Source organism: Falco rusticolus, chromosome 6, assembly GCF_015220075.1.
Source record: "Falco rusticolus isolate bFalRus1 chromosome 6, bFalRus1.pri, whole genome shotgun sequence".
In the NCBI taxonomy this organism is placed as follows: Eukaryota; Metazoa; Chordata; class Aves; order Falconiformes; family Falconidae; genus Falco; species Falco rusticolus.
In genome coordinates, this window is record NC_051192.1 from 24854324 (window position 1) to 24878862 (window position 24539).

The following is a 24539-nucleotide window of genomic DNA, read 5'->3' on the forward strand; positions in this document are numbered from 1 at the left end:
TGGAGTATGACATAGGAATTCTGACACTGCAAAACCAAAAGTCGGTTAAAGCTTTTCCTTTGTGCTTTTGCCATAAGCAGACACTTTGTTACCTATTTCTTACAACAACACACTCTGCAGGCAGCATTTTCTGAAGCCCCATCCTGACGCTTGGGTGCATTTCTGATGGGAATGCAGGGCTGCCCAGTGAACCGGCCAGTGTCGTGGTTGGGGATTCCCAAGCTCTAAGCGCCTTTCCCTTGGAGCCTAGCCTTTCTGCATTGTGCCTTTCGGTCAAAAGACCTTCGTAGGGATGATGGAGGTGGCTGGGTAAGGCGGCGAGGTACCTGCCAAAGGAGGCAGGCGGTCAGCGTGCTCCCGAGAGCTCTCAGGAGCCACTCGTGGGTATCGGAACTGACACCATCCAGGTCAAGGCTGACGGTGTGCTGAGCCCCCACCGGCCCTGTGGGACTGGAGCAGCCTCAAGGTTTTGCATTATCTGCCAGGAATTCTGCTCTTACGTTAAAATACCTTGCTGTTGCGGTTTAAATATATGTTCACAGGTGTAGAAGTGGTTGTACTGCTAATGTGCCGATAGGCTGTAACTCCGGCCACGAGTATTTGTCCTCGATACTTTAAAAATATCTGTCCTTACTATTTTATGGTCCGTGCTTTTAAAGATACACGGCACTAGCTGGAAAACGTCGACAAACGCGAATTCAGTTGACAAAACCCTTTAGTGATAGCCAGGCTGGCCTGGAAGCTGCTGCATCGGCTGTGCACCGCGACACCAATGACAGGCGACACGCGAGTTGTTGGGAGAGTCTGAGCGCGCGGACGCACCCGGGCACCAGCGGCAGCCGCCGGGCGGGTCTGTGCCGAGCGGGAGCGGGCTGCGGCTCGGTCTGGGGGCGGAGGGAGGGAGAGGAGCCGGCGGCCCCCGTTAGAACGGCTCGTTGCGCACCGGCCGAGGCGCGGCTCCCCTGAAGGACGGCGGCCGTTACCCCGGCGCGTGGCGGGACTCCGTTTCCCAGCGCGCCTCGCGCCCCCGCCGCGGAGGCCGGGCCGGGAAGATGGCGGCGCCGGTGTCGCCCTGGGTTACTGCGCGCTGCCTGCTGCGGGCCTCGGCGCGGCGCGTCGGCCGCCTGCTACCGGCGGGGGCCGCAGTCCTGCGGAGAGGTCAGTACCGCCGCGGGAGGGGGCTCGCTGGCGCCGCGCCCTGCCCTCCCGGCAGGCGGGTGAAGAGAAGCCGTGTGACGGGCTGCTGGGGCACGGCGTAGGGACGGCACCGTGGGGCGGCCGCGGGAGCCGGTGCGTCCCGCCCCTGCCCTCCGGGGGAGGGGGGGGCCTGGCCGAGGGGAGGGGGCTTGCCGGCGCCGGGCGGCCGAGGCGGGCGGCCCCGCCGGGGCGCGTACCGGCCCCGCCGCGCTGCCGTGCCTGCGGGTGTCCTCGCGTGCCCCTCCCGGGCAGGCCGGGGCGGCCTGTGTGCCCGGGCAGAGCGCTGCCTGGTGACGTGTTACTGTGCCGCGGCACCGGGAGCGGGTGCCCTGGTGCCCACAAAGCTCCTGCCGTGCCTCAGGGTGTCTGAGGGGCTCTTCCCCTGGGGATCCTGCGCTGTGTAACAACAGCAGAGCTCTGCTGTCGGCCTTGCTTTAGAAGTCAGGCAGTACAGAAATCTGTGGGTAGCGAGGTTTTGTTAACTTGAGGCTTGGTGAGAAGCAGAGATCTTTTTTTCTTTAGTGACGGCTGTTCTCACTAGTCTGACAGAAGTGTGAGAATTTGGCTGATGTCAGGTGGGTTCCACAGGCCTGAAAGTCAGCAGATCTAGGAGGATGTTCACATACACGCACTCTATCGTGGTTGTGCCATATTTGTACATTCTAAGGAAAATAGGCAAGCGCTACATGTACTGTAGTTGTACATGTTTTATTTGATATTGGTTTAACACTCTAAATCTATGTAGATGTTATTTTATAACCAGCATACTACCATTTAAAAAAAAGTCAGAGCAAATCAGTGGCTTTGGGCATAGTTCTTCAGCTTCTATGCTAAAGGGAAGGTTGTCCTTACATACCTTATTTGAGGACATCTGCAGGGGTGGGCAGCCATCAATAAATTATTTATAATCTTGTTTCTATGATCACTGGTTTAGAGTCATTTATTGGTTTTTGTGGTTTGCTTTCCACACTTTGGTACCTTTTCCTTAATTAAAAGACTTCACAAGTAGTCTTTGTGTAAAGTTGCAATTTCACTGATAAATCAAATTTTCTGCCTTTTCCTGTTTTCATCTGTAGGTCATATTGTTAAATGGGGGCTGCATGGAAATAACACAAGTAGTCTTACCTCAGAATAATGTCACAGGCATGTATGCAAGAAAACAGAATTCTGGTTCCAACTTCTGTGTTTCTCTAGAAGCTTAATATACTGCTTAAATGAATAGACTGCAAGAAGGTTAAATAAGGGTTTAGTGATTCATCTAAGGTCATAAAATGAGACAAAGATAGGAGGACAGTCCAAGTTCTTGTTCTTGAATTGCTCATTTTTTGGTTTTGGGTTTTTTCTGGTTGTTTTTGTTGACTTTTTTGGGTGGTGGGTTTTTTTCCATTTGGTTGGTATGATATTGGCATAACGTTTTCGATTTGTGCAGATAACAGCCTCTTCCCATCCCCCCTCCCCCAGTATGGTTGGTTAGACTTTGCTTTTCTAAACATTTTTTTAAGCATTGGAAAGTAAATAATTTTTTCAGATGGCCTCCTTTCCCATTCTTCTCATTAAGCATTGTAAAATATTTTGAAAAGAACAATTGCTTGATGTTATTGTAGGACTATAAATGTATTTTCTGCTTTATAACCAACGCATGATCTCTTTCCTGAGAAGCTTACTTGTCAAGTCTTTGTTCTTCTGGAGGTTTATGCATGTGCTTAACTTAAATGCATGTGTTTAGTTGGCAGTTCACCTTTTTGAGACTGATTCTGCAAAACTGGCATATGTATTTAATAAAAGATGAGACAGGAGAACATTATTATTATCTACAGATACTAGGATGCAAAATTTTTTTTCTTCTGGTCTTTTGCTATCTTCATTCCCATTCTCTTGCAGGAAAATAACCTTTGGAGCTACAAGACTACCATTGTCCTTCCCCCCTCACTGAGGTTATCCTCTAAGAAGGAAAGATTTGCAGCGGTTCTGTTATCAACTTAATTACAAGTTTCACAAGGTCTCTGATACTACCATCTGCCTGTTGATAAAAGTGCCTACCAACTTCAAAGTTCTCTTCTTTCATGGCAGCTGTGTATCATAATAGCAGCTTTACATTAATGGTTTTGGGGTTTGAAGCAGTTTGGCATCATTGTGACCCAAGCTGATATTCTGAACTTCAGCTTGAATTGCTGAAAACAGGACAGTTTTTAAACATTGCTTTGTATTACCTTTTTTTTTCCTCCCCTCAGTGATTGTGGAAAGCTGCAGTGTTTGTGATAAGTTCTCAAGACAGAATTCTCTGTGCAGAGCAGTAATGAAAACAGATGTGATTCCTAAACATTGCCTTAACACTGGTTTAGCAGAAGCTGTTCCAGCTTCTTGATTGTGACTGTCAGGAAAGGTGGCACTTGGGTGATTTTGGGGTTGTTAACTTTGGTATAGTTGTAACCTCCATGAGTTTGGTTAGATGCAGTTCTCGAACAACTATTAGTTGTTTTATGGTAATGTTTTATCTTTAAGGTAAACAGTAACTAACCATTACAGCAAAGTCTCATAAGAAATGGTTAATTTGTCATCTCTTAGGTCTTCAGAATATATTTTCTTCAAGATATGCCGTAATCTAACACAATTCTTGAGCGTAGTTAGAGGTAATTAGATAAATTTAACTTCTGTTATATTTAGAAAGGTCAGTGTTGTCTTCCAACCTTAATCTCCATGTATGAAACTATTTATGATCATTCCCATGAGGGAGTGGTTTGAAGCATACATACAGCACAAGGTTTAAAGGTGATTCCCCCCAATAATCAGTCCTCTGAAGTGCCTGTTTTAACTTTGTTTCCAGAATTAATAATACAGATTTTCATGTGTACTGTGAGTGACCCTCAGGTGAGATGAATGTTGTGATCTGAAGTATGACTTACCTTTTGCAATAAAAGTTCAGTTCCATTTGTTGAATCTTTGCTTCTTTAGCTGGATATTATCTCTCTCTCTCTCATGGTTTTTCTTTTGCATCCCATTAAGGGTTTACAATTCTAATCATGTATTTGAAAGATGTTTAGTTTGAGGGCAGTTAGAGATCTTGCAGACCAAATTTGAATTAATCTGTGGAAGTGCAATACTTTGTTTTTCCCAGAAGTGAATAATCATCTTAAATTCACATTAAATTCCCATTAAATCTTTTTGCATGACTTGAAAATTCACAGATTAATAAATTAAAAGATGTCAGTTTCTGCAGTCATGGAAAGATAACAAAGATTAAATTTATGTCAGGGAAGCCCTGGTTCTTTTCCTAGGCCCTGAAATATGGGGGAAACAAGGATGTGCTGGGATTTTTATAATGGGAATTATGACAGATTTTAGATATAGTAAAATTTTTTTTTTTACTTGCATAGTATAATCCAACTTCTAGGAAAAAAATAAGGATTACCAGGGTGAATAGTGTTTGTCTTGTTTATCATTCTGTGCTCTCAACCTCCTGGCTGCTGTCAAGATCAATTTTTGATATGCCACAACCTAGCTTCCATTTCAGATTGTCTTATTACATAAATAACTCTAGTGCCTGCCTCAGCTGTGACTGTTGCTTTCATAAGCAGTGTCATTGAAATTCACATGCCTTTTCCCTGTGTAATCTCATACATGACATCTAAGTGGCAGTAGGAAAACTCAACAACACACAGATTAGCGTTTCAGTTTGCTGCTCTCTCCCAGAGCAGAAGGCCCATGGAGCTAAGAACACTTTTTATTTTTGTGTAGGCACTTATCTGTGCAGTGGTAAATTAATGCCAGTTTACTGAAGGTGTCTTAAGTTCCTCACTTTAAAGGAAATGTTTATAATTTCAGATTGGCATTTTCATTAGGCATTTACACATTAATAAGGTTTTTTTGGCTTTGGTGAGTTTTTCCAGTCAGATTTCTCCAAGGCAGGATTTCAGTGTATCACAATAGGCCTTTACTGCATCTTGATCTGTGACCCTTGGATAGGCAAACAGAAAGGCAAATGGAAGCAGCTAATTTTACGGTTTGAAATAAAGTGAGATTACACTTAAATATGTGTGTTTTAGGAACAGTAATTTAATAAAAAGTTGCAACCTTGTGGCAACTCTTAAAAGAAGCAGGGAATGTCAGACTAAATGTGGTAACATGCAACACTATCTTGCACCTTGGAGGTGGGAAAGATAGGTTATGAATAAATGCATGTCTGTAGTTTTACACTGGTTTATGTAAAACCAGGTAAATAATTGACACTGTGCTTTTCTATGGTTGTGCGTTGAATACTACGTGGAGATGGAAGATGCTTTTGCTGTGTATGACTTTCAAAGATTTTAGAAAGGAGCTCATAAAAATCGAGTATCAGCTTATGTAATACAAAGATTAGATAACAAAACAGAGGTAAATGAAACCCCATTTTTGTCACTATGGAGAAGAAAGCAGTAGGACTACAGTTAATGCGTGGAATCATAGGTGATTCCTGTTCTAACAGTAGTTCCCTTGATGTAAAATTATGGAACATAATTGCCTGGTATTCCTCTGCTATGTATTAAAATTTCTAAAGTTTCCTTTTCTTGATCAGTTCAGAAGCAGATTACTATAGAAGCATAGTTGTGTGAATGATTTTGCAATCTGTCCCACAAAATGCAGGTTAGAATGGAAACCCCACTTTTTTTTTTTTCTGTCTCTTAGGATAGTTTTTCTTCTTTTGACTCGCCTCTAAAACCCTTACACTCTTGAAGAATGCATGCCTTTGTTTTGCAGCTACAGGTTTGAGTTTGTCACCAGTTATGGGTTGTATCCTGTTAGCATATTATAGAGTACCCCCAGCATATTTAAATCCCAATGTTCAATATTATTTTAGGAGAACAGTGAATAATTTGTCCCATGACACCCTCTGTCATCACTTGTGCATACTCCCCATCTCTGTCATCTGTTAATGATGGTATTTTCTTCCATTCCTGGGATGGTTAGCTGTAAGTACATGTAATCTGAGACAAAAAACATGTTTCTGAGCAGTCCTACTGTGCTTTGGTGTGCTTTGTCAATGGCCAGGAAGGTCATGAGCCACAAACCCTTTCTTATTCCTAAATCGGCTGTGGTTTTTTTTTTTTCTTCCATTCTTGTAGTAAGCAGTAGGAACTGGTGGCTTTATAGATATAGTGCTATAATGGGGACTGGCTGGCCCTCACATTGGAGCTCTTGGAGCCGTCAAGCTCTATGTGTTGCAAAGGCACAGATAGTTTAGAGGTACAAATCACAGGACTGAGGTTCACTTTATGTGGGAGTGGAGTGGTCAAAAACAAGATGAAAAAAACTTCGTGAAATCGTCTATGCATTTTCCTCTTCCATTTGGAGGTGGCTCAGGTATTGCTGCCCTGTTCCTGACAAATTTTTTTCAAACTTATTTTTAAAATTTGCTCCCTGACAATTAACGTTTTACAGCTTCCAGACTATTAATCGATTTCACTGTCTTAATTACAGTTATTAAGGAAACTGTATAAATACAGTTTATTTTCTTTTCTCAGTACCCCACATGTATCTGGAGAGAGCTATATGCTTTTCTTTAGTCTTCTCTAAAGGTGTTACTATTTTTTTTTTTTTTCAGTAACAGACTTTGAGCTCAACTCTCTCTGTGTGATCTCTTTAGCTAGGGATGAGCTAATTACTTTTAACTCAAAGCAGTAACTCAATTCCTTCAGGGCAGGAGAATTTGGTGTAATTACTGGCTGCAGGTGTAAATAGTGATGGTCTTGCTTTGGAGAAACTAAGGTGTTACTTGCAATAAATGTAATTTGATCTAATTGTTCAGTTTTATCCTTCTCTTTTATAACTATATTCATTTTATATTTCTTACAACAATGTAAAACCCTTCTTGTGCCTCTTACAACTTATCTGTGGGTTGTGTCCCATGGTTTAAAAAAATAGCCCTTTAAATAATCTTCTACTCTGCCACTTAGTTTATAGCTCTCATGACATATGACTTGAACACTGAAAAGTGTGTTCCAGGGCAGACTATACCAGTATTGAATAGGGCAGGGTTTTTTCATGTGTGCTTATATTGCCCCTCATATATATACATCGGAGTTCTTTTTTTTTTTTTTAATTATTATTTTATTTTGTCCTCTAATAGGGTTATGATGTGGCTCACTGTCAGTTTGTAAGCCAGTTTAGCCCCTGGATCCTTTTTAGCAGAGCTACTCTTTAGCTGGTCATTGCCTGTTTCTTCAGCTCAGTTATTTCCTCTATGCACCAGACCTTGTCCCTGTTGAGTTATGCCCAGTTTGTCAGAATTGCCTTGCCTTCCAGGGTGTTGTTTGTGCTCCTCTCCTGACTTGCCATTATCTGTGCTCCCAGTCCGTGTACTTTATTTTGTCATATACAGGTAATGAATGGAAATTCTGGATTGCACCAAGCTGAGATTCTGAGCTTTCCCTCAAACTCTACTGCAAATACACACCTGGTTTGACTGTAGTAATTATTCATTACATATAATTTTTCTAGCTGGTTTTGTACCTGCTCAGATGTAATTTCATTTGTGAATTACTTTCCTACTTTGTATATGAGGGTGCTATGTGACCCAATGACAAAAGTGTTACTGCAGTTAAGATGTTTTTCCTCTACCCACTAAAGGATGTTACCTGATCAGAGAGGAAAACTGGTCAATCTCGTGCTGTTTCTGAGGAGCTGATGTTCCCTTTTATTTGTTATCTTAAATTTAAAAAAATATTTTTTTTTAGTGTTTTGAAATTGTGTGCCTTTCATTCCTTCGAGACAAAAATTGTTTCATTTTACTGGTGTTTTGGAACCTCATCTACCTTCAGGAAGGCCTCAAAGAAAGCTGTTAGAGACCATTGTGTTGCTTAGGAAACTTACCTAAAGCATTTAGGGATGAATTTCTTTAGATCTTACAGTGTTAAAAATATCTAACTGTAGTTTGATACGTGGTTTTCCTACTCAGATCTATTTCTTTTATCACTGCTACAAGTTGTTTTACTTGTGATTATATTTAACCTTTTAAATGACAGTGGAAGCCAAGAAGATAAGAAGCAGCTTTTCAGTGTATTCCGTTGTTAGGTTTCTTATCTTACTGATCTAGCAAGCCTTCTTTGTAATCTTGTATGTTCTTTCCTTTCCTAGTTATATCTCATTTTATGTCTACCAAGTCTGACTTTTTTTTTAAAATCAGAATTGCTGTTTGGGCATGGCCCTGTCTCTTCTAGGCAGAAGATAAAGCCAGCAGAGGAGGCTGCAGCATTGCAGGGCTTCACAGCTATTGCCTTGCTTAGGGTGATCTTTGACTCTTTCAACTCGCTTACAGAACTCCTGTTTTGGTCTCCTGTTCGGTAGCTTTTAAATACTTTCTGTCTAGTTTAGCCCACCTCTCTCTAAAGGATTTATCTATTCAGAGAAATGCACTTTGGAATTTTTTAATGATTTTGCCTCAATTTAGGGGGGGGGGGGAAAGAAGGGTCAAAAATTCCCTTGCAATAGCTCATCCCAATCTTACCAACTCTTCAGGTGGGCTTTTTAGTGTGTGTGCTTGTTAGTATGTTTTAACATTTATTTTTGTTATTACTAGAGGTGTTTACCACTGAAGTTAGAAGTTGATTTAATGAAAAATGAAGGGGTAACATACTATAGTGGTTGTATAGGTAAATAATTATATATGTCTTTGCATGAACTGTTAAGAATGTGTTGTTTGTGAATATAAGAGCATGCTTTTCAAAACTTCTCTGTTAATTGCCTACCTTTCATTTTACAGCATATGCAGCTCAGGCAGATGAGAAGACAGTCTCCAGTACTCCTACAGATGCTAATGCCAGAGCCTTATTGGTCTGCAGTGGACCTTTAGAACATTATGACTTTCTGATTAAGCAAGAAGAGTTGAGGAATGATGACCAGCAAAGAAGAGTTGTGCAGCATCTGCAGAAGTTGCACGAGAGCCTTAAAGGCTACAGCATCAGTTCAAAAAATATTATCTCAAAGGTGAGATTTATAATAATATTTTTTTTCATTTATATTTGCTCAGAAGAATGTGCTTAAAATACATACATTTCTGTCATTAACATGAGACTTATTTTTGCAGCTGGGTCTTTACAGATAGGTCATTTGTCTTTGGATCTCTGTTCTTTATTTTTTGGTTTGTAAAATTCCAGTGGCACTCCAGAAGTAACCAAATTAAATATTATTGAAATAATTCTATAAGAAAATCTGATATGATTTTGGTTTTGTCCACTGTCTGACTTTCCAAAAATGTCATTTGGCTATAGGAGAGAGGAGTCTAGACCACGTTTTAATTCTCAAGCACTGGTATGATGTGTGTTTGGGTTACACATACTGCACTCTGTTTTGTGTTCTGACAGATCTTCCAAGAATGAGTGAAATTAGCCAGCAGAGTCTAAATAATTTAGCTTTGCAAAACATTAAAATATGGATCGGACATAACTTTTTAAAAAAATATGCATTCTTTCCAGTGGTGTTAGTCTCCAGGTGAGGTAAGGAAAGAAGGCAGAGGGGTCATCTGCACCCCAGTTGTGGTTTTGGGGGCATCACAGCACCTTTTCAAAGGATTAGCAAAAATTCAGACATATCCCTATTGCACAGTGCCTTAGCATGAGTAATGTTAATAGCCTGCTGTTGCATCTCTGTAAATTTTCCCTGAAGCTGTTGATCTAGTGTTTTCCGGAGCCTCTGTGGCAGTATTTTCCATGTCTTGTTCTCATGCTGTTATTCTTAGACTGTTGCTCTTGTGGCCTTGCACCTGCAAATATTTGATAGTGTTGTTATGGCAAGTTCTCATGGGAAGCAACTAGAACTGGTGTGAGAGTTCTCCCTCGGCTTTCCTTGCTTCTTGTTTTGTAGATTTGAGTTTATATCCCAGAAACCCAAACATAGTGCCCAGCAAAGGTGATAAGCCACTAATTACTTGGTAAATATTAGGCAATCATAGATATGCGCAGAAGCTGAACAACCAGTGAATATGCTTCATTTGCACCGGATTAGCATATTTCAGTCAGCACAAATAGTCACAAACATGGTGAAGGGAAGCAGCAAGAATAGGGTGTTTGGCTGAGTCTGATGAGAAAAGTATAGTGGTGGGGAAAAAGCATGGCAAAATATTCATTGCCATCATCATCTTCACTTTCTCTGCCTGCACTGGAGAGACACCTCCCTACCCCTAAGAGAAGGATGTCTGAAAGCTGTCATTGCTCTTCCCAGCCAGCCACTGAGTGTTTTCCTTCTCTCTCTCTTTCTCTTGTACTACTTTTGTTATTTTTTGACAGAAGTAACTTTGACATTTACAGTCAGTGTATGCTGTCAGTTGCAGACCTTGCTAATAAGTCTCCATGTCAGCCTTTCTCAGCATCCATTATGCAACACACCTCATCTAAATATATAAGTCTATTGAACCTGTTACCTAACCATATACTTCCCATTACAACCCCAAATTCTCCTATTACCTGACACAACTACTGTATTTTGTTTGCATGGCGAGCCTAAATGATGTAGCATGAGGTCAGGGGCGCCAAAGACTACAGGGCTCGAGTGCCTCTAAATGACATGCTGTCTTCTGCCCTTGAGTCACTAAATGGCAAGTTACCATTCTAAGGATCCTGCAATGTATATTAACTTGAAGGCATGAAAAAGGTAGAGAACATTGGTATGAGAATGAGTATCATACCTGTAAATGGCCTGTGTTATACCTGTAAATGTGCCTGTTTCAAATAGGCAAGTATAGCAGGTTGTAGAGCATTGGGATGCAAACTTGCCTATCAGACTGCCTCCAACATCTCTTGAATGCTTTAAACTCGTATATGTAGCTGGAGATCGTGTATTTGCTAATCATATGCTTGACTGGAAATCCATGTCTTCCTGCCTCCTGATGAAAGGAAGAAGACTAAATGTCTAGGAAGGAGCTCTTTTTTTATTGAGATACAGTGGGAAGAAAGCTGAATGGAAAACAATTCCATGGAGCGGAAGTCAGGCACTCTGGAAGGAAAAAAACATGGAAGCGGTGAAATACAGGAAGCAACCTGCTAAGGCAGGACTGCTGATAGATGGCAATGACTGTGTCTTTCAAAGTTCTTTTCTCGAAGCAGTTGACCTGGTCATCCTTATAGCTCCCTTCCAACTTGAGATGTTCTATGACCCAGCTTTAGACAGGGGGTTTGGCTGCAAGATCCCCTGAAGTCCCTGCCAGCCTAAATCGTTCAATGATTCTAACTCTGGTGTGGGAATTGGAGCCAAACAATGGTTTGGGGTATGTTTTTGCCTGCTCTGGCTGGTGGGTCAGCTCATCACATTACTTACCCTTTTACTTTTGGGATTTCTTTAATTAAATTTATTAAAAACATAAAACCAGTGTAAAAATGATAGCTGTAGTCTGAAAACTGTATGTTTATGGTATTTTAAAACACTTACTTACATTGTTTGTGGGTGTGTGCCTGTGGATTCATGTTGTCTTGGTGCCTTTGTAGGCTAACTCTTGAGTCTAAACCAGCCTCCTGATTCGGTTTGGGCAAATACCTAATAAAACCCAGAAATTTCCTCTTTCAGAAATGGTTATTGTTTATTTTTGGTATCCAAAGCAATATGGCAATGTGCCTGAATGAGAACTGTTTTTACATAAGTGTAAGGAGATCAAACTGGATTCAGCTTGCCAGACTACTTTTGTGAGTGCAATCTTAGCAGGCCATAGTTTTGTATCTTGAGGATACTTGATGTGAAAAGGTGGGTTTTTTTCATCTGTCTGGGCTTCTTTTTAAGCTTTGGTGTTGGGCTCATAATCTTTTGTCTATTTCAAAATTGGCTTTAGACACTGTACCTGGGCTGTAAAAGAGGAAGTCACTCAGAAGGCACGCAATTATCAGGGTTGCTTCTGCATTATGTTTTGACCACACTGCCAGACTTTTATCATTGTTTAGAAAAAATGTTATGATGAAGGTGTTTGCCATACTGTCAAACCTGAGAATCAGTAGGCTAGAGAATTTTGATCTTTTATGGTAAACTGTTTTGGACATTTGGATATTCTGTTCTAAAAGTGCTGCCTTTGAGAATAGTTTTGAGAGCTGACTTGTGTTAACTGGCATGCCCTGAATCATTATAGTTGTTAGAGCAGGTGCCTTGTAATGGCTTTGTAGATCAAGCATTATGTGGATTTGTTATTTAGTGTTTCTTTGATTGGGAAGCATGAATAGGGAAGAAAGTCTCTATTGCAGAGAACAAATGCTAATCTTAGTCTCTAGGAAATTGTGATGCTACTTTGTCCCTGTATAACAGAGCTAATCGCAGTAAAGCCAAACTGACTGACACTTTCTTAAAAGGAAGAAGTCAAATGCCATTTTTTTCGGTTCAGAATGTGGTTTTCACTAGTTCCTTTAAAACACTCCTCTCTTTCATTTAACGTTGCTTTAATTCTGTGCTTTTAATTTTAAACAGCTTTTAAAAATTGCTGTGCGGCTTGCTGAAAACCTGGGAACTAATGCCACAGTCGGTGAGAAGCAGCTGTAGAACTACTTGCTATTGGGATAAATGTTGCAGTTTGAGGTTTTTCGTCTATAGCTTGATGTCTCTGTGGAAATCTTAAGAAGGCTGATAACCAGATTAAGCACTACAGTGTTGTGCCATACATCAGAACCCCAAAAAAGGAGGAGAGCAATGAGTTTTGTGTAAATCTGCTAGCTTGTATAACTAAATCAAATCATGATTCATGATGGAAAAGAAGTTGCAACAATTTTGTTTCAGTTCTGCTATCTTTGAGGAAGTTATTTGCCAGTTCCAACAGAGCTTCTTTTGAGATAAAATGAAGCCAAATAAATCATGGTTTAAATTCTAGTGCAGGCCAGATGTTGATTCAGCAAAGTTGTAATCAACATCCTTAATGAAGGCTTTCCCCAGAATAAGTGCCACAGCTGTAAGTAGGTAGTTGGTAAAATCTTAGCCATAAAACACTGTAGACAGTAGCCAGCTGTAGACAGTGCCATTATACACGTGTCCTATGTCTACATCTGTCAAGGAGTTTACTAGGTGAGCAAAATATATATTTTTCTGATAGACTTTCAGGGTAGGCATGCTGTTGCATACTTGGTTCAGTTTTGAAGAGTAGAACTAAGGCCTTTCGTGCCAAGAAGAGGTGGTGAGTACTGCTTTCTGGACTTGGCCTGAGTTGAATAGGATTTGTGTAGGCTTATGAGTGGAATTAGTTTACATAACTAGTAGAAGGTATCTCCAGGAAGTACCAGTGATAGGGCACAAGTAAATCCTGTATTTGTGAGTAGCTCGTTGGTACTCTTTTTCCGTGAAGGCCTGGTATTTTGTAACTTTGAGTATGCTAGGAAGTGAAAGATTAACCTTATGCTATAGATGTTTGGTTGTTCTTATGATAAAACGATTGGCATTGGATTTTCCTTTTTGTACATAATGGGTTTTAAAGAAGTGAAATAAATTGGTGTATTTTCAATTACTTAAGGACTTTTTGGAAATAAGACAAATACTTTATCAATTACACATAGTTTGTAGATTGACTTTTTGCTTTTTCAGGAGGTTTCTAGCAACTCTACTAACCTACTTTTAGTATGAAATCTCCTGTGATGAAAAGACTCTACTGGCAGCCTTTTAGAAATAAAAAATAGTGGTGTTCAGCATTTCAAGCGTGCTTATTTTTCCTGGCTTTGTCACTGAAGAAAATGTGGTGGAGAGGTTGCAGTGAAGAAAAGGGGTAAAAGAGAGAGAGAGAACCTTCTTTTCGTTGCCTGCTTCTGTAGTCTGGTATTCCTTGTTTTATTGCCTGATTTCTTCTGTGATAGAATTGCAGAAGCCTCTTCCTAAGTAACAGTTATTCCAGAAGTAGAAACTTCTTGCAACTTTGAACCTTTACAAGAATGGTCTGCTTTGTTTTTAGCTTTGTTTTTAATTTGTCACTTTTTATCTAAATAGTTTTATTCACTAAAAATATGGTAAAAGTAGGATTAGAGGATAAATATTTATATTAGATACAACAGAAACATTTCAGTGTTTATTCAAGAGATTTCCATTATCTCACAGGCCAGAACTTTCTGAAATGAGTCTGGGCTGGGGGACACAACACGAGCCATTATCATTTATTATGGTAATAAAACTGTGGGGTTTTTTATGATGTAGGGGTTTTGGAGCACCAGTGTAGAATGAATTTGAGGGGAAAAACCAATTAGTCTTGCTGCAAACGAAGTAGGCTTCTGTTTTTCGAAATTATTACTCAAATTTGAACAATGACTTTGATCTTCAACTTGGTGAAAGCATGGCCTTGTATGTTGAGGTATTTTGAGATCCGCTGAATTGAAGTTCAAGGCTGTAAGAGTTTGCATAGACATTTCAGATCTCTAGCTTTTCAAAATAATACCAACTGGGACATGTTAAGAGTTGTTGAGTTGCTGTACTAATGACTTGAAATAAGCTCAATTATAAGTGAGATCATGTTTGAAAAGAGGTATGAACAATAGTAAACACAATTCAAGACCTTGAAAATGTCTTCAGCTACAACAGCAACCAAAAAGGAGGCTTGAAAGTGTGGGAGAAAGAGGCAGTTTTGTTAGTGTTTAAAACTAAAATAAAACCTGCTGTTTGGAGACTTGTCGCTTTAATGTTGCATATTTTAATTAACCATCGAAGTATTGACGTGCATTTTCAGTTAGGTTTTTCAATTCAGAGTGTAAATATTCCCAGGAAATTAGTTACTCGATTCTGGTGTCTGAGGTAGGGAGCATGGTAGAAGGTGGGGAGATTTTGTAAGATATTTAAGAAAGAATAGGGAGTTGTCAGAATGAAGGAGATGTTTTGACCAATGTAATTCCTTAGATGAAGTAGGATATTGGTTGACTCAAATGAGGTTTAAACAAAATAGAAAAATCTGATGTGATAGAATGAAAACAAGGCGTGCAGTTTTGAAACAGAAATGTGTAAAATATTTTGATAGTAGAGGATAGAATTCTGTAAATTTGGGAACACTAATGTGTGTGTTGTCTTGTGAAATTGTAAATATTTTAGCATATGAGTGATTTTCAGAGAAAAGTCTGTAAGTCAACAGATCTGTAAAAGGAAGAAGGGCTCCTGCTGTAGCATGTCCTGATGATAATGAAACTTGGTGAAGCACTTTTTGCTTTCTTAAGTTACTGCAATAAATGTTATGGGTCTTAAGAAACTTGGAGGACTCAAGGGTTTTGACATGTTTGTGGTGATGCCCTAATTTAAAAGGATGTGGTGAGCATTCAGAACATACATGTAAGGACTTCAAAGTTCTCCCCTTCAAACTCAGGTTTTATGCATCACTTAATATCTTTGGCTTTGTACATTTTAAATATTAGCTTTAATATCCTTAAATCTGACCATTGTTGCAAAAGCAAATTTATTGTCAACCAATTGAACGTTATTGTATTGAGGCCCTAAAATATACCTCAGGATAGTGTGGAAGTGAGGAGCAAGGAGAAACTCATTCATTTAGATTGTCATCTTACATCTCCTACTGTTTTCCCTTCCCTCCCTGAAATAAACAAGACTACACTTATTTTAGGGTAACTGCAGGATCTTCTCCATTAGATCTCCCCCTTTCTTTTTCTTTTGGAGTCTGTGTTTCAATAGAACCAAAATCAGTCTTCTGCATTCTTTGCCCCCACGTACCACTGACTGTCTTGAATGCTTGCTGTGCTCCAAGTTGAACCAATAGTGTTGATAGGAAATTAGCAGAAATCTTAGTGGAAATTGCTCTTTTTCTTACACAACTTCCAGGCTTCAGTAGATGCAGGATAAAAAAAAATAAAAAAATTTAAAAAATCCATTTAATGGTCATGCAGAATAGTTTGAGACTGGTAGGATGTCTGAGTTTCAGTATTAAAAGTCTACTGATTAAGTTTACCTTTTGAAATATATTAAAAAAGCCAACAACCCTAAAATATAAAAATAAATTCTTAGTGTTATACAGTACCTGACAGGATTGAGGAGGTGAGTATCCTGAAGGTGTCTGTAGAGTAATTTCTGGCAGAAGCATATGTAAAATATTTCCTGCAGATTTCTTCAATTGCTCAAAGAGGATAAAGAGTTTTTGTGGCATTGGATTTGTTTCTAGAAGTGATCAGCTTCAGCAAATATGTTTAGATCTGCCACAGTATCCATCCATATTTTTTTTTAGCAATTAGATATTACTAATCAAAAATTGTTGTCTTCACAAAAAAAAAAAAATCCATTTTTTAAATCAGTGGGAAGTTGATTTAGACTTTTATGGAGCCCAAGCCATTATGTTTGTTTCTTTCAGCCAAAAAACCCTTTTCCTGTATATGTGTTTTCTAGAAATGATAAGTACTGAAGTGAGAATAAAATATACCTAAAATTACGAACTTCAAAATGGTTAAATGTAATTAATAAACACTTTACAATTAAAAATATGGTATAAAAATATAGGCATTACTACTTCTTCTGGTTGTATAACCTTTACAAAGACAGGTAAAGTAGTACTCTAAACATTGATTTGTTTTTCTAGCTTTGTGTCATTCCTTGTGAAACTGCTGCATTAATATAGCCTTTTTGTGTAACAAATTTTATGTGATAGTCTTTTATCTTGTTAAAATGACTTGTTGATCTCAAATTAAAAATAAATTCTTATATCTTTGTCATTTAGGTTTTTTTCCATTTCTCCTTTCTTCACTGTGTGACTTTAAGCATCAGTAGTTTTAATGAGTGCAAGCTCTTAAAAAGTACACACTGAAAAATATTCGTCAATTAAATTGTCTTGCAGTGCTTTCAAAGCACTAGCAAATAGTTGCAGCCTTGTCTATTAATGGAATGGTTTCAGAACATCTGAAACCCTGGTCAGCCACAGACTGATGATACAAATTTTTTTATTATCCTATTAATACAGCTCTAAATTAAATCTATAAGTGGGTCTTACATAAGAGCTGTGCTTGCATATTTTCTGAATAAACTGGTACTATAGATCTGAGACATTATCTTTCTACCTTTTGGTTATATATTTTCTTTCATATTTAATTAGTGTTATGCTACTGACTCCCCTATTTCTTTAACATGGCGCTGTATTTTGAAAAGTGCTTTAGATTCAAGTTGTTTAGCAATTACCCAGCTCCAAATGAGACCACAGGCTTGCAATTTTAATTTTCCTGTTTTGGCTCAGCTCATAGAACTCTGAAAGTGGAGCACTTTAAAATAATGAAATTTTCTGCGGTGTTTTTGTGGATGTCCGTTCAGTTTCATGGATTTGATGAGAATTTTGTTAAGATTTCTAGTTTTTTAGAAACTGTTTTTAGGATTATACTTGGAAGTGGCTATGCACAATACTGGAAGGAGGAGGACTGTTTTGAATTGAAAGTCTTGATGTTGTTGCAAGTTTTTCCATAAAAATACATTATTTGAATAAAATAGAATAAACCATCAGGTCTCATAACATATATGTCCTGAATAATATTGAGAGATTAAAAATTCTTAAGCAGTATTAATTCAAGATAATAATTTTCTTAAGTGAGTTATGTTTAATGGAAGGCATACTTTGAAGGTAACCTATTTTATGTGTGTATACACACACATTCATGAGTATATAGATACATACTTTTACTGTGACCCCATTGATTTTAATCATGTTTAAACCAGAGGTGATTCTGCGTTTTAGATTCAGAGTGGAGAGAACGGGGTCCTACAGTGCTCACTGGCTTTGCAATACTGATTTTTCTAAATCCCAATGGTTTATATCTTAAGCAAAGCTGCTTTAATAGGTATGTAGTACATGTATCTATGAACACTACAATAGTGCTTAATTTTATATCCTTTTTCTAGGAATGTTTGTTCAAATGGTTTAATGAGGACAAGGATTTGTTTTGATGATGATGGATTAGGAAGTGTTGAATCATTTTGTATGTTTTCTGGTAAAAAGGCATGTGTTGTAGGACTGGGGATGGGGCTCTCTTCACAATGATCTAAAAAATACCCCAAAACCCAAACCCTGCATGTGTGCTAGCTACCTACAGTGACACAGTTGCCTTCTGATAGCTGTTATCTAATGATTAGACTCAGTGATCTTAAAGGTCTTTTCCAACATAGACGACTCTATGATGCTAGATGTTTGGCCTCTTTTATAGAATTTACACAAGTACAGTATTAAGATTGCTTAGCAATTCTTAGCTAATGATTTAATCAAGGTTACACTTTGCTAGCTAGTGCTACTTTGGTGGTTAAGTGTAGTCAGTTTTTTACTTTACCACAACAATGTGCTTGCTCATATTTCACCCTATATTTGTATTTATTCTTTTTCTCTTGATTTGCAGCTCTTTGCAAAAAATAAACCCCCAAAGGGTCTTTATGTCTATGGAGATGTTGGTAAGTTTCAGTTTCATCAGTTCAAATGAAATTTTCTCTAAATGTATGTTTATTCAAATTCTGAAGTGGCTAAAAGCTTTATGCTTATGTAGCATTATTGCTGTAATGGATTTTCCAGGATTAGTTTTCTTCCTGGTTATGATGTTACTTAATACAATTACCCTCTGAATTCTGAAAGCTGTTGAATTGGAATACATTACCATGTGTAGCTTCCCCCCCCCCCCCCCCCCCAATGTTACCCACTCACTAATATCTAAGAATACAATTTAAGAATTTGGGAAGTAATTGAGGGGGCCACAGAGAGAATTTATTTATATATTCTAATTGCAGCAATGCAGCATGAAAACATACTCACTTGTCAAAAGGAAATATCAAGGATGTTCTGTGGATACATGGGGAGCTGTTTGTGCAACCTTTGAGCCATCTCTGTATGGATCAAAATTTAAAACCAGAAAAATAGAAGTGCAGTTGCTCCAAGATTTTGAACAGAAAATATAACTATTCTTCACAACCAGTCTAGTCTTGTATTTGTTCTGTGGAAGAGTATAGTTTCATTAGTTCAAAGCTAATGAACAGTCATTATTGTAATCTGTACATACTATTCTTAAATTAATTACCTCTTGGCTGGGTTTTTTTTGTTTGTTTTTTATTTGAAGGCACAGGAAAGACAATGGTGATGGACATCTTCTATTCTCACTTGGAAGTAGAAAGGAAAAAGAGAGTCCATTTTCATGGTTTCATGTTAGATGTACACCAGAGTAAGTGCAGACACAGGTATTTACAAGAACTTTATGAAATATAGTATCTGTAAAAAAAGTCTGTCTCATTCTTATGTTAGTGTAACTATATGTAAATATTCAAGGAGAAAAGTAAAAAAAAAAAGATAAGTTAAAGGATTTTAGCATTGTCTGTCATACCAGAGTGGATACAGAGTAGATATTAATTGTATATTATTTCTCAAGTATCTCTTCTCAGAGATTCTGTATACCTGCTTGTATAGAAAACTTGGGTGTATATTTAGGATTAAATCCTTAACTAAACGTTTTCCAGTTACCAGTTAGCTTTCATGCAAGTCTGAAGGTGGCAATTGCTAAAATTGAAATGGTAAAGGTTAAATGCAGCCTGCATTTTGAGTAAGTGATAACTAGATCGGGTGTAAACGCCAAGGAGAATGAGAACTGTTCTGGTTTGCAAACTTAGTAATGCTATCAGTAATTTAGAGGAAAAAATAATAGAAGGAAGTTCATCCTAAGTTTCAGAAAACATTCTGACAGGGTGAATAAGGCACTTTGCTTTGAGAGAGGTACTGTTTTATATATTTAAAAATTTTGTTCTGTTTCTAAATTCTTTGACCTTAAACAACTATGAAATGGTTAAATAATGCTGTAATTTACAAGTATTGTGACAGCTGCATTTTTCTGGGGAAGCTTTCACTGGTGTAAACAACTTTGCCACTTTTAGTGCCCACTTTCCTATCATCATTGGGTCACTGTTGAGGTTTTCTGTTTCCATTTCTTGTCATTTGTGCTTAATCTTATCAAAGGTAGCTTCTTACTGCAGGATCTTTGTTTTCCAAAGGTTTGTTTATAGGCATATGGAATACAATCCATAAGACAGTAAAGTATGGATGTAGTAATACTACTTTGTGCCAGTATCATCATTTTAACCTATTAAAATAGAACTGTGTTGCCATGTCTGAGTTCTTTTAACTGAATGCATTCTAAATAAACCTTTAGAGAATGCAGTGTATAGAGATGTGCAATAGATTTGTAAACACTATAAGGGTTTTTCATACTCAGAAGATTGAGACAGAAAATGCCAAATTACAAAGTGAAACTGAAACTAAGGTCATCAATTGGAGCTGGATAAACTGTAATTTCTATCAGGTTTTAAAAGGTAAAGTATAGCATTCAAGAGTTCTTTGATTTTTGTTTTACATGTTTCTGAACCAGAAAATACAAACCACAGGATCTGTGAGTTTTTAATAAATTGCCTGGATGTGGTTGAAAACTGTTTTTCTCTCTTGAAATTGGACTAAATTTGAAGCTTTTTTATTTTTACTGAACCAGGTTACCTTTTATTTAGTAGCTAAATAATTTTATTTTCCTTGTCTTTTAAAAAGAAATAAGAAATATTTGTTCTTTTCTGTTTTATCAACTGAGGAATACATCGCCTTAAGCAGAGCTTGCCAAAAAGAAAGGCAGGATTTATGGCCAAATCCTATGACCCAATTGCACCAGTAGCAGAGGAAATAAGCGAAGAGGCTGCTCTCTTATGTTTTGATGAATTTCAGGTAAGAAGTCATAAAATTACTTTTGAGCTTAAAATATGACACTTGTTACTGCTTTGTATTTGTACAGATATTGAATATAGTATTTGAATCACTGGCTAGTAGTGAACTGTAGAAGTTATTTCACAGTTTTGAAGATGGTGGGTTTTGTTGTGTGGTTGGGTTTTTTTGCAGGAGGTAAGGTGCAAGTTGGTGGTGTAAGTAGTCCCCTTACAGTGCTGTCGTTTACCAGTCTAGTAACTGGTCATACAAGTGGTTATTAGTGTTTGGCCAAGAGGCTCATGAGTACTTCAGAGCAGGGACCATCGTTCTATACTGACTCTGTACAGTGCCCAGGAGAGTAGCCACTTGACACTTGCTTGGCATGCCTGGTCTTTGCAGTGGTTTGTATAATGCAACAAAATCATCTCAGTGTGATGAAGGATGTGTAATAACATGTCAAATTCAACCTAAATTCCTTCCTAGAGTTATTTGAGTCTTTGGCATGGTAGTGCCCGATTATATCAATGTAACTAACATTTTAAGAAACTTTTATTGAATTAAATGTGGAAGTGAAAAATAAACTCATAAAATTATCTTTGCCCAAGCTAACTTGGCTGTTTTATTTGTTTTATACAGCTTGTGAATTTTGTTTTAAGGGCATGTCACAAATCTAAGTGTAAAATTGCTTTATAAAAATTGTTAGGAGAGGCTAGAGGTATTTGGCATCTTTAAATAGCTGAGGTTTTTTTAATTCTGAGAGAAAAGGCAGAGCAAGATAAGCACAGATCTGTGTTAGCTCTCAAATCGCCAATAGTAGAAGAATCATCTATTAACTGTAAATTATCTGTTATGCTCTTAAAGTAAATACATTACTGATATGGGTAGAGCAATTTATATCTCCTGGCTATTATTTTACAAGCCTGTGCACCTGAGAAAATAACCGGTTTATGATCAGCTCCCATGAAGGGGATTTTTATAGCTGTAAATTAGTAGGCATTGTTGTTTTAAGTTACTCTTGCATTTTTCAACAAGGGGTAGTCCTTTGATCGATGGTTTCAGAATGCCCAGGGTCATACAATTGCTTCTGTTTGATCATTTAAATTGTGCTTTATCTAGTGAATATGAATGCTGGGCTTCCAAAATTTGCAGTATAAAATCTAAATGCGGAGACAGTTTGTATTTACATTATGAAGAAATGGGAAGGTTCGGAGAGGGCAGGAAGGAGTGTTAACTGTCATGACATCAAGTGCTCAAATGGTAGAAAGAGGCATCTTTGCTCTACCATGTATTAGTGTAAATACCTGCTTTTTTGTATAAATGCCCACTGGTTCCTGGTGTTTCTGTGTTTCCAGGCTGTCTGTCATGTTTCCACATTTTAAGGGGAGAGACTGGGGTATTTTTTGTTTCCAAATTGATTGCCTGCTCCCCCTGCTGACTTGCTGGAGGTACATCAGTCTCTTCAGCTGTAAAAATGGCCTGGTTTTGTCAGTGGGTCACAGCTGGTAAAGTAATAGAAGAACTATACTTTAAAATGTGTATCTAAGACTTTGTATTCTTATGTGAATTTTTAAAATCTACTTGTTCTGTGTGTACTGATGTTCTAAATTCACATATTTCTGAACAGCTGGATTTCTTGATTGATTTTTCTGTAGCATAGAATGCTACACAGGCTTTGTCTACTGAAGAGTAGTCCCAGCTTTCTGAAATTTTGCAGAAGGCGCTGAATTTGGGATAAGAAACCTGCTTAAACAGTCATAAAGTAGTGATTGCAAGAGCAGCTCTCACATAGTGACACAATTAACGTTGATAATAAGGAGCCATGTCTCATTCAGGATGTTTGCAGCTCATTTTGCCGGTGGACATAATGGCTAGATTTCACTTCAGTCTGATTCAGTCATATTTAAAGAAGTGCTAGATTAAAATGAAGCTGGGAAGAGCCAAAGGCCCAGAACATGCACTGCTCTGATTTGCAGGCAAAGCTATGGTCTGTTTTGACAGATGGAAAGTCAAGTTAATACTTTGGCAAAATAATTATGTGTGGAGAAAACATCAGAAAACTACTGAGATTTGCTTTGAACAGTTCAGGTTGCTTTCAAATACCTGTTGGAAAAAAAGAGAATAAGCTGGAACGATTTATTTATATATCTTAAGAGCAGACACATGGACAAGTGATATTGTAACAGGGACAGCAAAAAGTGTTGTTAATGCTCATATTTCAGAGGAAACCAAATGCAGAACTTCAAAAGACAAAAGCATTGCTGAAGTTGCACATTCCTCTTTGACAGTGGGCTAAAGCAAGACAGAAGTACTCTGAAGTGATTCTTGCAAAGCCTAGAGAACTGTCAAACAAGCGGAGAGTTGTCTGATGTTGGTACTTTTAAAAGTAATTTTGTGTGTTCCAAAATATTGTATTAAAAAAAATTACTGTCTTAAATGTTTCGTTTTGCAAATACTATGTAATAGCCAGGACCTTAGTGATGGCACTAAGCTTTCTGAGTTTGTCCATTCTGAAGCAGGTTTTTCTCAGCATTTGCCTGAGCCACAGGCTCTCAGGTTATTAAAGCACTGCTAATTCTTACTCACATTTGTCATACAGTTTACAGGAAATATTGAAGTATTTTTTAAAAAATCATGAACGCCCTAAGCCATTCTAAAAATTTGTCCTTATTTTGAAGAAAACCCCTAGAATGAAGCCATTTGTAATTATAATTTTGATGTTTCAGAACACAGAGGTAGGCCAATAAAAAGAGACTAGTTACTGTTTAGTGATCAAATAACTACACACAGGTAATTAGAAGCTCTAATTTTGGCGTGTGACTGTAACCTATGTTAGTTAGTATTGATAATGAAAACGGAATCCCTACGTCTTGGTAAGCTGAGTGATCGTACAGTGTTAGTCTTTATATACCATCGGTACCACTTGGACTTAAACCAAACTACAGTTTAGGGAGTTTTTACTAACCTGCATGCTATTAAAAGCCTCTAATAAAAATTAGACTCTTATTTTTGTGCTAATACTAATTGCTGATAATACATGCTTATGTTTGTCATTCATTATGTGGAACTGTACCAATCAGTGGCTGACTGAGTCTCAGGCACTTACACATGTAAATTAACTATTAGTCTAGTGTTTTTTTCTTTTTTTTTTCTTTTTTCCCTTTTTTAAAAAAAATGTGAGTCATAATGGAAAGCAGCACTAGGTCATAAAAATCTTTTCTCTTAAATGCTAATGAAATTTCTCCATTCTCTCCATTAGCAGGCTCTCCTTATTGGTAATTTGTAGCTTTTGCTTTTGTTCCCTGTTGAAATGAATGCTGGATACAGTAAAAAACATGAGAAATGACAATGCTTCAATACTGTCTTCTACCTGCTTTACATTTTTTTCTGTCTTTCTCAAGCTGCATTAGATAAAAAGAACATATTTACATCCTAGTTTTCAAAATGGTTCTTGCTTTTTGGCAGAACTTTTGAGAGTTATTTTTTCTGTAATAGAGTTGAAAACTTCAGAATTCCACATCAAATAACACTTTAATTAATAAGAGAATGTTATTAATTGTTTTCTTTTATGTAAGCATTAATGTTCCTTCCCTCCCTGTTTTCTGAAGGTAGCATGCTTTAGAGTGTTTTTAAACAAAAATAGTTGTAACAGAATGATTTATATAATACATTTCTAAAACTTGGCTATTAGGTTTTCTGATACAAGAAATTCAGTTACCCCTAAAATGCACGTATATACTGATCCCTT

The 24539-nt window shown here is 37.9% G+C and overlaps 1 protein-coding gene across 2 annotated transcripts in view; it reads left to right on the forward strand.

Moving 5' to 3' along the window:
• The first annotated feature begins 924 nt into the window (after positions 1–924).
• AFG1L (AFG1 like ATPase) overlaps positions 925–24539 on the forward strand; it is a 72427-nt gene continuing 48812 nt past the window's right edge. The window contains exons 1-5 of one of the 2 annotated variants that reach the window (XM_037391490.1): positions 925–1158; positions 8933–9156; positions 18471–18522; positions 19179–19280; positions 20685–20815. In XM_037391490.1, the coding sequence (XP_037247387.1) occupies positions 1053–1158; positions 8933–9156; positions 18471–18522; positions 19179–19280; positions 20685–20815 (615 nt within the window). In that variant the 5' untranslated portion in view covers positions 925–1052. The remainder of the gene's footprint in view (positions 1159–8932; positions 9157–18470; positions 18523–19178; positions 19281–20684; positions 20816–24539) is intronic. The other variant, XM_037391489.1, reaches the window with a different exon arrangement.